At 43.9% G+C, this 18,031-nt stretch overlaps 1 protein-coding gene across 4 annotated transcripts in view; it reads left to right on the forward strand.

The window, feature by feature from the left end:
- The first annotated feature begins 245 nt into the window (after positions 1–245).
- The window catches only part of AP3D1 (adaptor related protein complex 3 subunit delta 1), a 46,972-nt gene continuing 29,186 nt past the window's right edge, over positions 246–18,031 (forward strand). For 2 of the 4 annotated variants that reach the window (XM_040591071.1, XM_040591072.1), the window contains exons 1-4: positions 246–586; positions 14,797–14,892; positions 15,590–15,670; positions 17,624–17,704. In XM_040591071.1, coding sequence (XP_040447005.1) covers positions 491–586; positions 14,797–14,892; positions 15,590–15,670; positions 17,624–17,704 — 354 coding nt within the window. In that variant the 5' untranslated portion in view covers positions 246–490. Of the gene's footprint in view, positions 587–12,290; positions 12,312–14,796; positions 14,893–15,589; positions 15,671–17,623; positions 17,705–18,031 lie in introns of those variants that run through there. The other 2 variants (XM_040591073.1, XM_040591074.1) reach the window with 2 other exon arrangements.

An 18,031-nucleotide genomic window follows, 5' to 3' on the forward strand; every position in this document is an offset into this window, starting at 1 on the left:
CGCCACGTGGGACCAGCGGGAGCGCTCCCGGGGGCGGGGCCAAGCGGGTGGGCGGGAACTCGGGGGCGGGGTCAGGGGCAGCCTGTGACGCGGCCGTGCGTAGTGGGTTTAGCGTGGGAGGGGCGGGGCCGCGGAAGGCGGGGCGGGGCCGGGGCCGGCCGGGCGCGGCGGGGGCGGGCGCGGGGGCGTGGTGTAGCTGGCGGGGGCGGGGCCGGGCCCTCAGCTGACCGGCCGCCATTTTGTCAGGCGCTGGGAGGCCGAGCGCAGCCCGGAGCTGGGGCTTGCGGCCGCCGGGCCGCCCCTGCCTGCCGCTCGCCCCGTGCCCCACCGCGGGCCGGCACCGCCCGCGCCCCCTGCCCCCCCGCCCGGCATGTGAGCGGCCCGGGCCCGCTGGTCTCACCCGTAGCGGCAGTAGGAGCCGCGGCGGCGGCCCCCCCGGCTGGGCCCGGCCCCTCAGCCCCGAGCGCAGGCCCCGCGGCCCGCCGCCGCCATGGCGCTGAAGATGGTGAAGGGCAGCATCGACCGCATGTTTGACAAGAACCTGCAGGACCTGGTGCGCGGGATCCGCAACCACAAGGAGGACGAGGTGAGCGGCCCCGGCCCCCCCGCCGAGGGGCTGCCGCCTCCCCCGGGCCCGCCGCCCGGGGCTGCCTCGCCTCAGCCCTCCCATGGGCTGTCACCCGGGCCGGCCGGCGGTGGGGGCTGCCCTCCACGGGGCTGCGCCGGGCCCGGAGCAGCCGGGGGCTCGGTCCCCCGGGAGAGGGGATGTTGCGCTGGGGGAGGTGGAAGCAGGAGTCGGAACGAGGAAGATGATGCCGGGGTGTGGGCTGGGGGGAAGGACCGTGCGAGGAGAAGGCACCAGGGAGCAGGAGCTGCAAAGGAGGCTGAGGGAGGGTCACGCCTGATACCGGCATCCCCATTTAGTGTGTTATGTGGTGGCCGGATCCCCGAGACGCGTACATACATACACATCCAACTGGGATTCCGCCCTGTGGTGCTGCTAGGGTCAAGTGCTGTAGTGGACTGTACTCCATCGTGAAGCTGATACACGGGAAACCCCAGGCACAATTCAGCTTTCCAGTTATTCATGTTGTACATCTTCTCACTAAAATGTATTTTCATTGTTACAGACGTCTTGTAGCCAGAAAGCAGTTGGAAGTGTTGGCCCGTTAACTCTCCCTTGTATTAGAAGCATGTGATTGGGAAATTAGTATAGGTGAAATAATTAGTCATCAAGAACGTGTTATGTGAGACTTTCCACATTGAGGTGTCACTTGTTAATTGGGAAGTAACAAACACTAAGGATATCATTTATGTTCATCTTCAAGTAAGTAGTCATGGCTGTGGGAGCTTTCTCATGAACAGTCTAACAGTTTTGCTTTGCTGGGATATCCGTGAGTTGCTGTGGAGTTAGTGACAGGCTAAAAGTATTTGCAGACTACCATGGGTCTTCATACAAGTACAATATCCAAATGGTATCAGCTATGAAAAGTATCTGAAAAAGTTGTAAGCATGGAACTAAATGGAATACTGAATTTGGAAGGCTATGGTCTTCATTACTGGTGCTGTTGGACTGAAACGCAAAACACAACCTCCAAACCACTTGAATGTTCCAACGGTTTTTAAGCCTGTAGTGCACAGGGCAAGGCGTTATGTGGTAGTGATGATACCTGGGAAACTTACGTTTTTGTTTTAGTATATGTTAAATTTATGGGTATTGATTTGGTGACAGAGGAAGATAGTGCTACTATGAAGTGTGCAGCGCCCTGCAAAACGGGGGAAACTACATGGAAAAGCAGAAACAGCGTGTTTATGTGCACGCTTGATGCGTTGTACTCAAAGCTGAAACAGGTGAACAGAGTTTCTATGGAGCACTTCCCCATAGCATGCTTAGGCCCAGTTTGTATGTTATGCTGCTTTCAGTAAATACGCTTTATTCTTTTGTGCATAGGACAGAAAATGCTTCATCAAGCTGTCAGACCTCTGAGGATCCCTCTGATGAAGGTCCAGGCTGGTCCAGGCCTTTGTGGCATTAGTTGTCTTTGAGGAGGATTGAATGTACTGTTCTCATTTCTAAAATAATTTTGTGACAAATAGCTCCTTTTCCAGGACTTCATGAAGAGCACAGATGCTGTTACGCAGTCAGGATTAACATGTTCCTGCGCATCATAAGCCATACCCAGTTTGTTCTCAGTTTGTGACAACAACTAGTTAAATAGCAGTGGCTTTTATGTCCTTTGGAATTAGGAAAAAATACTCCTCAGACAATATTGTAGGGCTCTGTATATTTGAAGGAAGTTTAGACGGGTATACGCACTCTCTAGGATTCACTGAGGTCAAAGGAAATGTGTTGCCTGTAACTGTAAGAAAGAGGCTGATGTCAGCTGCAGTAGTTGGACAGTAGCACGGTAGTAATTTAAACTAGGGTAGCTCTTTGGTTTGAAATACAAGTCTTGAAATTTTTACAATAGATAACTGTAAGGGTAGTTCCTTTTTATGTCCTCACGTGCACAGCAGAAATTAAAACTTGAACTTCAGGACGTGTTCAGCTGATCAGTAGATGTTGCACTGATGAAATGTGTGCCCTCTGTAACGCGGGCTACTTCCTAATCCTTCAAAGATTTTGCTTAATTACACAGAGTGGCTGCAGACAGCACTGTATTGTTGCTTTTTTCTAGCTGAGCTAGCTGAAGAGGGTTGTAAACCTTCTGCTGTGAATTCAGTTCTTCCCAGGCAATGGTTGTGGACGTTTGCTAATTTTCAGGTGATGTTACAAAATCAGAATGGTATTTTAGAGGAAGTAGCTGCAGGATTTCTTCCGCCTTTTCCTACAGTGCTGCCATTGTTCATTGTATCTATTAAATGTTGCCTCAATACTGAATGTAGTTGTTCAACCAATATTTGTGTGTCTCAAGATAAGTGCTTAAAATTAAGACACACGCCCTGTCCTGTTCAGAAGTGCAGATTTGTTTAAAACAAACGGCAGTGTGCTTTGGTGGCAAGGATGTTAGCTGTTGATCTCAGCTCAACAGGAGTCACTCTACGGAAGAGGTGGCTCTAGAGAGGAGGTACTGTGGTTGTTACATAAAAATGAGATAGAAAGAAGTAAAGGCATGATTATTGCTTTGACATCTGATTTAGTTAAGCTTTTTGCAAAAGTTTAATTTCTGTTGTGTGTGTTGGTTCTTGTCTTTTGGAATTTAATGACATTGAAATTGTGCCATCCTTTGTCCCTCATCTTCCTGGGCAGCTCTCCTGGTAGGTAGTAAGATTTATTCACTTCCAATTCCTACGCAGGTACCATCACAAGGAGTGTATCTGGTATTTCACTGACGCGTGGAGGATGTTTGTAGTGCAGGATGCGCCAAGTGGTTGTCACCTTGGTTCAGACGTGGGTTTCTCAATACAGCATTCTGACAGACCTGCGTTCTTGCTTGATGGTTTCATGTTCATCCTGTACTGCTGGGACTCTTAAGTGCATACCCCAAAGGCTTGTTGTGAAGTAAATGGAGCATCACAGCTCTTTACTGATAAATTTTAAGTGTCCTCCGCCTCACAAGAAGAACTGAGAGAGTACTGGAGGCTGCCTTGCACTTTAGCTCACATTCTTCCTGCAGAGGGCTTAATTACCTGTCAGAGGCCATTTTCATTTTAGCTTCTGGTCTATATCCAAAGCTGACCTGTTTGTTTTGCATTTAAAATGCTGAAACTGAAGCAACAGCCTTCTGTAAGGACGAGCGGTAAGGGATAGGAGTTGGTTAACAGTCATTTTTCTGTGTAGACATATTCCCTTCATTTTCCAGTCTTCTGGGGCAGATTGGAGCTGCACCGTTCTTCTGCAAAGTAAACACGGTGTGGAAGGAATGAGGTAGTGTAACAGCATTAGATCTTTTCCTGGTTTGACATGTTGTGTTTACTTTGCAACGCCCTGTACAGGTGCCTTAAACCCTGTGGTGTTTCCCAGTTGGAAGTCTGAGGGAAAGCCAAACCTGCAAGAAAGAGTTGATCCTATTGCGTTCTCTTCTGACCTCTACTTTTAATGCCTTGTTTTCTCTCTTTCACTTGGAAAATAAATCTTTTGGATAATAAAAGTGATGAGTCTTTCACCTGTTACGAGGTGGGTTTGTACCCTATGGAATAACTTCCCCCATTTTGTGCCTACTTTTTATGGATCTGCTACACAGCACGCTCGAGAGGGGAATGACTGGTACCATAGCCGGTTAGAAGCATAATGGATTTTTTTCTGAGATATTCCAAAGTGAGAAATTAATTCTGTTTAGGGATATTCTCCTGAATCTGAAATAAAAGGAAGGGATAATCCTTTGATGGTATTTGGCTTTTGCGCAGTGTTTTGTATTTGCAGTTAAGAAAGTTTGTTGTTCTCAACAAGGAAGCTACTGTGTCATGCTATGGTGAGAGGTTCCTTTATAAAACTGAAATGATAAAATAACAGAAACAGAGATGTTAAATGAGTGGTGCTTTGTCCTGTTCAGACCATAGCCCTCTGTGTTTCAAGTGCCTTTGGTTTACTGGAGGACACTTAAGGAGGGCAAAGGGGTTAAAATAAAAAAAATCCTGCACAGATTGTCTGTGCACTTCTCTCATGACTTGAGAAAATTGCCTCCCTCTTCGTTCAGAGAATCTGCTGCTTGTGTGCCAGGATTAGCACTTCATAGTTTTGGTAATCAATACTTTGAGGAAAAAGTGTATTAAAAAAAAAATCCACATTTTCTTGTGTGTAGTGTTTGGAGATACTTGTTTGTACAGAAGCAAGTTGGAAGAGCGAAAGGAGCAATCTTTCTGGTTAATTAATTTCAGTTGATAATACAATGTGAAATGAGAGGTGTGTTGAGTGTCTGTGCTGTGAAATATGTATTTCACTGCTCCGAGACTGGGCTTACCAAACCGGCAGCACGTTCTCACTTCTTAGTGACTGTTACCTGAGGACAGTGGGTCTGCATCATAAAAAAAACCTTTTCCACTAAATAAAGGGCTGCTGTGCTGGGCTGCATACTTCCAGCTACTTCTCTGATGTGTTTTCGGATGAAATGGTGGGATAAGGAGTTTTGAGGAATCTTTTAACATCGCAAAAGTCTTTTTGAGTGCAGTTGGTGAACGAGGCTGAAGACGGTCTAATGCTGTGGTCTTCTGACAGCTTGGCACCTAGCCACTATCGCGGTGGTAGTATCTAAAGGTAAAGGGTACGGGATGGAACCTAACAGGGGAATTCTGAGGAATGCTAAAAAGCTTATTAGTGCCCGAGACTGAGAAAACAGCCCAACTAAAAGGCAGCGTGCAGTTCATTGATGACAGACAGCTCTTTCAGTCACTGATGCTCGATCAGTTACTGCTTGTCATATGTGTGTTAATATCTTTGAAGGGAGCTCATTATTCCACCCACTTTCAAGTGGATCTAGAGTTGCTATTGTTAATTCTTTGAGCGTGTGAATCACTGGAAAAGACAGAAATAGAAACAATACACAAAAGAGGGTTGGATAGGGACCTCGCACCAAGTTAAAAAGCAGATTAGTGCTGGCCTTTGAGGTGGCAAGGCCGGCTGTAACAGTGTCCCTGCCTTACCTGCTGTGTCACGGAAAATAAAGGGCCTGGAGCCTTGGAACAGAAGCCAAGATGTGGGCCGCCTTGTATGATTACAAGTAGAGAGCAGCTGAGGCTTTGCATTAGTGCTGCCTTTCATTAGCTCCTTGCTTTCTCCTGTGTTAAATATTACTTAATTGACTGTGGCATAAGTGGGACTAATACCTTTGTTCCCAGTCCAGATAATTTTGTAGCCATCTCTTCTGCAGGTTTGAAATGCTCCAGACAGATCACTTTCTCAGACATGTGAGCACAAATTCTGTCTAGGCAGGCTCAGGGGAGAGGAAGAGCTTTCTAGGACCTTGTCCTAAGAAACGCAGTGGCCCATACACCACGCCTTTTGCAAGGCCAGTGGAAGAGTGGCCAGAAAAATCAAGGTAGAATAAAGATCCTGACTGTTTCTGTACTGTGGTCGTCTTCAGAGGATTGTTTGTTTGATGCTTTTTGATGCAGATCTTTGTCCCAGCGCAGAAAATGGGGCCTTTTGTGATTTCCTCTGACGTCATCAGTGTCCACAAAAGTGACTGAAAAACCTCGTCCTCTACGATGTGGACTAGTGAATATATTTGGTGTACAGAGTACCTTTAGGTTTTTCACTTAGAGTTCTGTGGTAGTGTGTCCCATTTCTGGTGCGACCTGAAGAGCAGCAAGGGAAGCATTGAATGACGTACATCAGGAAGACTTGAGTCATGGGACCAGTTACAAAGAAGCATTTGTGTTCCTTAGGTTATTAAAAAAACCTGATCATTCATGCTGCAAAATAGAAATGCTTCATAATTCTAAAGGGGAGTCTGCTTAAATCCAGGTGGCAGGAAATATAAAGATATTTGAGTAAGGCAGGAGGTGCAGAAAACAACATGGTTAGTGGTAGTGTTAGTGGCTCATAAAGGTGGTTGAGCGATTTTATTTTTTTTTTTTTAATAAGAAGCACTCAACCACCAGTTACTTCAAAGTAACTGAAATATTTGCAAGTCTGTTGAATACTGAAATGTTCCTGGCCATGGAAAAACGTTTGGTTGATACTGGCTTAGCTCCTCAGTTCCCTGGTCAGTAGGCCGATCCAACAGAGTTTGTAGACCACTTAGTTGAGTGCTTGTTTTTGTGTTAGCTCTTTTGTTCTTACTGTTATTTCTTTTGTGATCTAGATGTTCAAACCTGATAGCTTTCACTGAGATTCATATGTTAGAAGGTGTTTAAAGGTAAGTAGGAGTCGAAGCAGATGTCTTGAAACTTTCTTCCAGTGGGCTCAATGTTTATGGCAAATTCAGGCTGCATAAAATGTATTACTTGGAGCTGTCGCAGTGTCACTATGCTTCAGCCTTGAGAAATACAAGTTTGTTTAGAGTGAGTGGTGTGACTGTACAGCAGGGAGTAATTGAACAAACTTACTTTTAATTTCACAAATATTTTGTACTGAATTTAAGTCAGCGATGGCCATGAACCATCTTTTTCTTCATTGCCCTACTTACCTTTCTGTAACTGAAAAGCACTCATAGCTTTGCATAAATCAGTGTTACAGCTTTGTTATATATTCAGTGTTACATTTTTATATAGTATTAATACATCATTAAGCATCTTTATTGTGATGTTTCCCTCTGAACTATTTCCAGTCAGCTGTGTCTCAGAAATAATCGTTCCTTTAGTTCCTTGGAAGGGAGTGACTCTTTCCTATGCATACAACAAAACACGTGCTTGTAACAAAGTCTGCCTTTACCAAAGCCTGATACTATGCACGGAAATATGTCTGGAACTAGTGAATTGAAAATACTGTAAAAGTACTCATATAGCTTTTTGCATAGTAATGTAAAAATAAAAGTTTGAGTACATCTTGTACTTGCAGGGACAAGCACTTTTATCTGACACATCTCTCTGGTCTTAAAAGTTGTCTGCTCAGGTTTGATTTAGACAGTACAGGCCCCTGAGGATTGTTTAATTGCTGTGCAATTGAATTAACAATATTTGTGATCAGGCTGGAGACATGTATATTTAAGGGACTGATCAGACTGGAGATATTAAGGGCCATCTCTAGACCCTTGCTGATGATACTTGCTTACTCCGATCTGTGCTGGGCTGTTGTGGGTTTTGCTAATAACTTAATTGTTGGCATCTCAGCCTAGCCCGCCTGCAGAGGTGTTCCAGGATGGCTTGCACAGCTGTGCTCCAGCTTCCTGTGTACATGCTCTTTTGTGTGAAATACTTCAGTTTTCTTTGGGTAAGCCATGGAAAAGGCGCTCTCCGTGGGAGCCTCCAGAACACCCTGGTGCTTGCAGAGAAGCTGCTGGCACTGCAGTGCTCAGCGTGTCTGCGTGCATGCGTTTGCCTGGGTCTCGCTTGGAGTCACTTTGGATGAGCAGCTGCAACTCTGCGTGTTGTTTCTTTTCTGAAATCCAACCCTTCTGTATTACATACCTGTTCAGAAGATCGTATGTGGTGTTCTGCAGCTCCTTATGGTGCTGTGATGGTTTGTTTGGGGTCGTTTAGTATCTCCTGTGAAACTACTTGCATAGCATCTATAGTAGGTGTACACTACTTGCATAGCATCTCTGTGAATTTTGAAAATAAGGTTCAGAGGTTTTTATCTATTTATGAATCAGTTTAGGACAGATGGACGCATCATGCAAAATGTCAGTTGGCATGTGTAACTTCAGTAAACGTAAAGAAAAGAAAAAAGTGTAATTGACTTTTCACATTCCTCCATCGGTGTTGTTTGGCCAAGGAGTCTTGCTGTCTCATTTTGGTTGTAATAGACAAGGGGGTAGTGGATAATGTATCATGTTTATAATAAATAATATAGGAAAAGACTACTGCAAATGAAATGGCAAAGGTTCACCTTCATGCCTCCAGTGTTTATCACCGATGCGAGCCGTACATTAATCTAGGAAGCATACATTGATCTAGGAACTTAAGGCTACCTACACAATGAGCAAATAAATCCCTGGAAAGCTAGGTAGCAAAGGCAAAGACAGACATGTTAAAGCACGTATAGCAATACTGTTTATCAACAGCTGAGTGAAAGATAAGCTTGGCTTTCTGGAAATGCCTTTCAAGTTGTAACATGTTTTCTGAGCTCTTTATTACATCTGACTACCCTCTGCATAGTTTCATTTTGGCTGCTGCAAACCTGCTTAAATGCTGTGCAGTTTCTCAGTTGCTGCTTATACTCTGTTACATGCTTACGTATGGTTCTAGTGAAATTAGCTGTGAGATAGATACCATGTGGGAGCGTGTACGTTGGAATTCTCTTTCTGTCCAGCTGTGGAGTAATCCTAACAAAGGATCCTGTTGCTTATGTCAAATAGTTTTTTCTACAGCATTTAAATAATATAATATTTTTAGTTCTGTATGACAGAAGATAACATCTAATATACTTATCTCTGCCACCGTGTCCAAGTGAGTGGAAAGCAGCATGTTTTGCTTTTTTATGCTCTTGGCTGTTACCTCAGTTCATTTATGCTGTGCTGTCATGGTACGATGCTTGTGTTCCAGGTACTGTAGTCAGTTATAGGTATATAAATTCCATTTGAGTAGTTCAGTGGTGTATGTTGATGGGAAGTACCGCTTTTGGGGGTTTTGATAGAAGCCTGGCAAGTGATACATATTTCTTTCCATCCTCCTTCCTAAGGTAGGAGGTGGCAGCTGATCTGCACTGTGCTTGTAACAGCATCTTCTGTTTGAAGCACAAATTTGGAAGTTGCTTTGCCTCCAACAGTGTCTTTGATGTAACTGCCTCTTGTGTTAAGCATGGTGGTCATGTCACATGGCTTGTGCATCCCACCGGTAGTATTTCTTAAGATTATTAAAAAAGAAGAAGGTAGGGGCCGTTGTTGCTGGTTTTCTGGAAGTTGGAGCACTGTGGGCATCTTAATCTCATGTGAGATTGCCATGTGCTTGTGATCAATGTGATTTCATGGAGTTTGTCTCAAAGTCCTAGAGTGCTTAAAAGGAAAGAAATGTCATATTTTATGTTTATTTCAGTGATTTATTTTTATGTTTATTCCAAACTTTTCCTGTTTTAGAATGGTGTAGTTAATGCATTTTTATCAGATCCTGTCTTGCTCTTGCTGTTAATCACCCTTTCCTTAAAACACACTGCATTTAACCCTGAAATTGCAGGAGAAACAGGGACTAGTGTCCACTGACGTTTTGCTTTTTTCATCTGGGTGGAAAGCACTTTGCTGTTGCAGTAAGTGACAGGTTTGAATCTCAGATCAGCTGCAGCAGATCTGGTGGGTTGAGGCTGGATCCTGACAAGGACTTTGGTGAAGGATTCTGCTGCATTTGGTTTGCTGGACTGTAACCCTAAGTGGTAAGAATATGGGTTTGCCTTCTTTTTGTTTCTGAAGATGGTATATGTTTGAGATAAGAGTACAGCTTACTTAAGGCTGTTGGAAATTAATAGCTTTTGCGATGAAATGTAAAGGTTCTGCAGTGATACCCATTCTGATCATTAGTGTCTTCTCATCAACCGATGAAAATACAGCATAGAGAGTCACATTTCCTAGGAATGTAATTGTTCGGTTAGATGAGTGATTTTTCAATTTTGTTCACATACTGCTTAGAAAAAATACTAGTCTTTTGTGAACATCTCTGAAATAGTCAGCAAACCCCAAGTTCTGTTTTGGCTGGAGCTTGGAATAAAGTTTTAGTGTTTTTCAAAGTTAATTCAAGGAACATGGTTAGGGAGATGAAAAATCCTATAAACTGACATTTGGCTTTTTCTTTCTCCCTCCCTCCTTTTCAAAGGGATCGTGTCTTTGATTTGTGATACCTTCATTCTTATTTTAGCCAGTCGCACTCGTTTAAACGCACATATTTTCTAGGTGAGGTCTTGGAATCCTTGAGGAATTTGGGCTTATTTTAAAAATTAGCTTGTGTGTTTTGTTAATGGATATAAAATGCTTACTGCATCTGTTTGGAATACATTAAGAAATGGCAGTTACGACTCTGTGCTGTATTCACAGATTTGTTGAGTAATTACTGCTAACATCTGCATGCTTTACTTGGGTTTTAGCTGCGCTGCTCTGAGTGTGTTTCTGTAATCTTCCTCCTTCTGAGGGATATGTGAGAGAAAACAATCGCCCAAGTGGTTGCAATAGCATTTCATTAAGGAGCCTTTTCCACGGAGTTGGGAAAGGCTCCTTTCCCACTTGGTAGCCTAGCAGGAATAAAAGAGCCCCTCTCAGCTCTTTTCCCTGTGTTATCATACGCCCTTCAGCTTTTGACTGCAGGCTCGCAGCTTTGCCTGGATTGCCATCATTCTGAGGGTGTTCTTTCACTTAATGCCTCTGCTTGTTCTCCACTACACCGGGAGTGAAAGGCAGCCTTGTAATTGCCTTGCTTGCTCAAAGCAGCCTGGCTGGGAATGTCCAAAGGTCTGTAAATATTGTGACTTAAAAGTGCTCCTCAGTTGACTGGCCAAAATGTGTCAGCCGTGGAGTAGCATCCCGGGAAGACTTAAAATGAGACTGTTGCAGAATTTGTAAGAAGTCAGTAGTTAAGAAATATGTTGATGTTATAATGAATACTGTGAAGTATTTTCTATTTGCTTTTCTTTCTTCATGGGATCTCAAAAGCATTTAAGGAAAATAGAGCCAGTTACATTCTGGGAAGTATTTATTTTTAATTACCACACTGGCAAATGGCTATATTAGAAGGATTTGTGCAAAAACTATTAGTGAATCAATGCTGGGAAAGATACTCGGATTTTGTCCTGTGTCGGTATGTAACTGCATTTGGGTTTTTTCTCCCTGCAAATACTTAGGCCCTGCTGAGTGACTGCGGTTTTTTTCTTCATTGCATCAAGTGGTGGTTCATCCTTTGACCACGTAGCCTGACTCCGTTGAACAGCTTGCAGGCTGCGGTGTGGGGCCTGGGGGTGTTGGTCAGCTTCGGTGCAGCCTGCAGTCCAGTGCGTTGCTGAGGTCAGCGGTTCCACTCGCCAGACCAGGGAAGAGCTTCCCTGAAGGTCCGCACACGCCTGTTTGGTTCCTTCCTATTTATGTAGACGTTAAATGTGGCAGGGAATCTGGCTAGGGTGTGGTGGTTGGATTTCAGATTTAAGGGGGAGACCGACTAGATCAGTTTTCTTCATATTGCTCATTCATGACGGTGCTACTCTGCAGAGATTAACAAGAAGTTAATACCTGCTGATCCTTTAAAGCTTTCTATATATAGGGTCTTTTCATGCCTTGTAGTCTTTTAGTGTTTGAAGTGCAGCTACTTTGGAAGGACTTCTTTCCGCGCTCCACAATCCCATACTTCAGTTTCAGATCTCATTCTGGGTTCTGTAATACACTTTTCCAGGATTTGCTCTTTGTGGTGGGCTAACCGACGGGCAGGGGCTGGCCTGCAGGCTGCTGGGGCCATCCAGTGTGGCTAGCGACCTGGGAGCCTGTGTTCAGCTGCCCCGGGCTGTGCATTATTGACCTTTCCACACACACCCTGGTCATACAGTGGTTTGTGTTCAACTCCCAAAAAGTTTCCAGGAAGCTTAAGCTAATATTTAAATAGTTGGGGATAGATGCTGTGGGAAATGACAATAATGTTTCTTTCTGGTTAGGGACATAACGTCTGAGGCCCGGCGTGTTGGTATCCTGCACTGAGAACCAGTGCTGACCTTGCTGACCAAGGTGTGGCAATAAGATACACACATGAAGGATTGTGTGACACTGTTCCAGCATGCTCCTATGTGTGCATAAAATATTCAAAGCTAGGTACAATGTATTTGTAGCTCAGTTGCGTGTTGTATACGTTGTTCTTTCATTCTTTCGTCATCTCTGATCAAGTATTTATTTCCTACTGTCAGAAGTCTTTTTTTTGTTGTTGTTGTTGTTTATACTCAAGGGTTTAAACTGCTGTGGGATTTGTCTGGACCAGAATCGCTCCTCAGGCAAAGGGTTTTAGAATCCTGAATGTTCTGCTTCCAGGGAGGAGTCATCTGGACTCTATGTCATTTTTAAGCGTTTGGGGACAATGCTATCTCCAGGCAGATGTGATCCACGTGCCCGTATCCAGGAGGACAGATGGGTATCTCTGTAAAGGAAAGGGTGGTTTGGTGTTTAGCATGCCCTCCCTTAACATGAAAATTCCCACTGCAAAGATAGTATTTCTGTCCCAAATACAGGCATTTAGGAAGGTCTTAAATTTCTTCAAGTAAATTCATTTGCCATAAATTTTTTCCATCAGACCTTCTGCGTTCTGTTATGCTGGAGAGCAGGGCTGCTGTCTGAGGGAGCTCAGGAGGCTGCGGGAATGGGTCACACAGGACCTCCGTGAGGGTCAACATGGACTTTTAGTAGAAGTTCCAATAACAAATGCGATTCCACCTGAGCTTACCAGTGCCAAGGAGGAGCTGGTTTTATCCCTTTAAGTGCAAAGTTGGAGAGGAAAGACACACAAATTATTCTGCTTCTATAGAAGCTGTTAGACCAGTGAAGCTTCTGCTCCTCTGAATTGTGTGTATTCACTGTGCATCCTGATGGTGGATTCTAATTCTGGTATCGCTAAACTATGTACGATAGCAGTGTAAATTGTTATTATATGACTGCTGCTTGGAGTATGAAGTCCCTGCTTTAAAATTGAGTTGCTACATTTCCTCACCTGGATCACTGCAGTGGCTCTTTGCACTACAGACCTTGTACAATTGCTTTTTATTGTCACCTGCTATTTATAAAAAATAACATTCTCTTCTTCTAGCAGCAAACTTTTATGACTTGAAGCATGAGTATTGCTGTAGAACATTTGTAAAAGACCAAATAATGGTTTGGGTAATACACAAAATTTAGTCTGAAGAGGAGAGATGGTAATTAAAGGCAAACCAGTAAACTTATGTGTTGAAAATATCTTTTTGGTGGAAGGTAATGGTATTCAGGAAGGATTTTACGTTGAAAATAGGTAAGCTGTTTCTGACCTGGTTCCTCTGGCAGTTGATTTATTTATATGGAATATGAAATGCCCCGGTGTATGTATGGCTTTCTAAAGACAGATTATTTCTCTGCATTTAAATTTTCATGATTTCTGTAGCAGATAGCTTCAGTACTTAAATTGTAATTAATTGTGAACTGAAAGAACTCTCAGTGAACCCTATGTATAAAGTAAAATCTATACAGATATTTTTAAATCATGCATTTGCCACATCCCTCCTACAAGCACAGATGTGATTGTTTGGAAAGAAATGAAGGGCCGATATTTAAATGTAAACATTGTGACATTTGGCTTTCTGAATTACTGAGAAATTCATACAAATAAGTGTGGCTTATCAAAATGTGTAAATGGCAAAATTCAGCCAGGGAGGGGCTGTCCTTGCCTTGGTGGAGTTGGATGGCAAGGGATACAGGCAGAAGTGTGTGTATCTCGTATGTGACTTGTGCTGTGTCCCGTCAGACGTGAGGACTGTTGTAGGCACACATCTGTGATGCCATCCACATGCAGCGTGCCCAGAAGAAGAGTAACTTGTAGTATTTTCATCAGTCACCAAACATTTGTGGGCTATTAATAGCATTTGACACAGTTTTTTCTAGATGCGTTATGATCTCTGACTTCCCATTGAGGTGACTAGTATATGTTCTAGGAGTCACAGAACCGTTTGGGTTGGAAGGGACCTTAAAGACCGTCTAGTTCCAGCCCCCTGCCATGGGCAGGGCCCCCTCCCACCAGCGCAGGTTGCTCAGAGCCCCGTCCAGCCTGGCCCTGAACACTGCCAGGGATGGGGCACCCACAGCTGCTCTGGGCAGCCTCTGCCAGCGCCTCGCCCCCCTCACAGTGAAGAATATCTCCCTCACGCCTAACCGAAATCTCCCCTCTTTTAATTTAAAACCATTACCCCTTGTCCTGTTGGTACAGGTCCTACTAATGGTGGATGGAGCTCAGATTCTGTTCAGACCCCTAGGCACATAATCTCCATTGAACAACTTTTTTCCACAAATCTTGGAAACTAGAGCTCTGGACTGAGCAGTGTCATTGTGAGGGAGAGGGAGGAGAAGAGAAGCCACTGAGGAAACATCTCAGTGTAATAGAATTGTAATATTTCTTGTTAATTAATAGTTTTGGCAGAATTAAACGCTTCCCTGAATAGAGTGCATGTGTGAGAGAGGTTTGGTGCTTGCAAATGATGAGTTCTGCTGCTTCCCCCCACTAACATGCTAGAAATCTACAAAACTGGTAAAGGAGCAAAAATTTTTGTTTGTTTGTTTTCCTCAGGCAAAATACATCTCCCAGTGCATCGATGAGATCAAGCAGGAGCTAAAGCAGGATAACATTGCAGTGAAAGCAAATGCAGTCTGCAAACTGACATACGTAAGTGCCTTGCTGGGGTATGATGTAATCACATTTTTTTTTATTTCTTGCTGACTTGGAGCTAATTTTCAGTCTGAATGCCTGCTTTTCTGAGACTATTGGAAGAGCAAGCTGCAGGTAAAAATGCTCCCACGTGGGTCCGATGTCAGAGGCTGCGTATTCCCATTCTTTTCGTTGTGCTGGTGCTAGTATTGGCACAATTTTATTTTATTGAGATAAGTCAGGAAGCTAATCTGATTTAAATTAATCCAAGCTAAAAAAAAGTTGTTTTCTACTGGATTGTTTCTTATCACATAGTTGCATGAGCACTTGAAACTGGTGATTGTTTCTCTTTGTGTGGTTGAGGAGGAGGAGAGGGATAGAAATAGTATTGAAGAATTACTTTAATAATAATGGTTCTGGTCTGGCCTTATTAAAAAAAATCCAGGGAAAAAACTCTTCACAACAAAGCTTATGTAACTGCATATGTATTACCTGGAATTAATGCAGACTATTTAAAACTTGCTTCTGGTGGAATTTTGAGATTTCTTTCACTTACTGCAAGTAGTGTGGAATGTAACATTGTTCATAAACTTGAGATGTCCTATAGCATTGTTTTTTGACTCTTGTTACGTGTTTGGTTTTGTGAGTTATCTTGACCTATTTTCTTGAGTCTGTTATTTCAGCAGTTTGTTTATCCTGGCTTCTCTGCTCACAGTTACAGATGCTGGGCTACGACATCAGTTGGGCTGCTTTCAATATTATTGAAGTCATGAGTGCATCGAAGTTTACATTCAAAGTGAGTTCTCTGTGTAACTACAACTGTACTAGCCAAGCTGTGTCGTTACTGTATTTAACGAATGCATTCATACATCATTTTTTGGATTGCTTTTTTCAATACGGAAGGGAAGTAGACCCCATTTGTTGCTTGTAAATGGGTAATACTTGGCCTGCTAATACAGGCTTTTTCTACCAGATGTTTGACAACAGCAGTCAGATATCTTTTGTGGAAAAACAGGGTATTTTTTTGTGAAGAACACCTAGGTTTCCTAGTAGTGGGCATATTTTGTTTTGTAATAGCTTTGTAATTTCTCTTGAAAGGTTTTTTTTATGCTCTGTGTTACAGAACTTTTTCACCAGAAAGGGTGGAATGTTCTTTTGTAAGGTATAGTTCCCACATCAGGCTTTAGTACCTGAAAGTCAGGAGTCAACACAGACAAAATAAATTTAATACTCTCCATTTCTTCTACTGGCAGTCCTACCTTATTTCTACATCTTTGTGATCATTCAATCTATACATTCTAACAGAGTAGAGAATCATAGAATTATTTTGGTTGGAAAAGAGCTTTTGAGATCAAGTTCAACCGTTAACCCAGGACTGCTAAGTCCACCACTAAACCATGGCCCTAAGCACTGTGTCTGTGTGGGTTTTTTTAAATACCTCCAGGGATGGTGATCCCTGGGCAGCCTGTTCCAATGCTCGATAACCCTTTCAGTGAAGACATTTTTCCTAATATCCAATCTAAGCCTACCCCAGCACAACGTGAGGCTGTTTCCTCTTGTCCTCTCGTCTTCTCACTAGTTATCTGGGAGAAGAGACTGACACACACACACACACCCCCCATCTCACTACAACCTCCTTTCAGGCAGTTGTAGAGAGTGAGAAGGTTTCCCTTGAGCCTCCTCCAGGTTGAAGAACCCCAGTTCCTCCAGCCGCTCCTCATAACCCTGGTTCTCCAGCCCCTTCCCCAGTCCTGTTGCCCGTCTCTGGACACACACCAGCACCCCCATGTCCCTTTGGAAGTGGGTGGCTTAAAACTGCACGCAGGGTTTGAGGTCAACCTCACCAGCACCGAGCACAGTGGGGCGATCACTGCCCCAGTCCTGCTGGCCACACTGTTTGGGATACAAGCCAGGATGCTGTTGGCCACCTTGGCCACATGGGCACATGCTGGCTCACGTTCAGCCGGCTCTTGACCAGGCCCCCCCCCAGGCCCTTTCCAACCAGGGAGCTTCCCATCACCCCTTCCCAGGGCTGTAGCACTGCCTGGGGCTGGTGTGACCCAAGTGCCAGCACTGAGACTTGTTGAACCTCATACACTTGGCCTTGGCCCATGGGTCCAGCCTGCCCAGACCCCTCTGCAGAGCCTCCTGCCCTCAAACAGATCACCACTCCCACTCGATCCCCTCTTCCGGATCACCAGTGAAGGTATTAAACAGAGCTGGCCCCAGCACTGTGCCCTGGGGAGCACTGCGTGTGCCCGGCCACCAGCTGGGTGTAACTCCATTTACTACCACTCTTTGCGCTCAGACCAGCCAGTTGGCGTTTTACCCAGCACAGAGCGCGCCTGGCCCAGCCATGAGCAGTACAGTTCTCCAGGAGATGCTGTGGGACATTGTGTCAGAGGCTTTGCCGAGATCCAGACAGACAACATCCGCAGCCTTTCCCTCATCCACTAAGTGGTGGATGCTAAAACCCAGAAATGGATCACTAAAAGGTGAAGCTAGTTTTACTACCCTTAAGATAGCTGTGCTACCGCTAGAAATGTTACTTGTCTGAGATGATTCTTCTTTCCTGATATAAACCCCCTTTGCTAAAGAACCCTGTCATGCCTCTTCTGTTGTGCGAACCTCTTGCCTAATTGTTCATCTTTTTAATGTTTCTTATAAAGCTTATAAAGTTGTCGTTCATCTAAACATTGCCTAAATTTACTTAAAAATAAATTTTGGGTTTCTCCTTGCCTTTTTACAGAGAATTGGTTACCTAGCTGCCTCTCAATGCTTTCATGAAGGGACTGATGTAATTATGTTGACTACTAATCAGATCCGAAAGGTAAACTTTTTGCTTCAGTTCTTAATTTTTTTCTTGCACCATCTCCCTACTTGTATTTTCAAATCCATATGAAATATTTCTTTGAGGAATGTAAAGGTGTTTAAGCAGAAGTCTATTTACTTGGTTTACAGGCTACTCTCATTCCACAAGCTGAGGGGTTAATGAAATACTCTGCTGCCTCATACCAGCTATCTGTGTTTACTCAATACAGTGAATAGTGACCACAATAACCTTTGCTAATATTACTAGTCTCTTAGGCAGCTCTTATGAGAATGTAACGGGTAAAGAAACATGTCCTCAGTCTTGAGGGAAAATGAGCAGTCACCT

The sequence above is a fragment of the Falco naumanni genome, chromosome 4, assembly GCF_017639655.2.
Source record: "Falco naumanni isolate bFalNau1 chromosome 4, bFalNau1.pat, whole genome shotgun sequence".
Lineage (NCBI taxonomy): Eukaryota > Metazoa > Chordata > Aves > Falconiformes > Falconidae > Falco > Falco naumanni.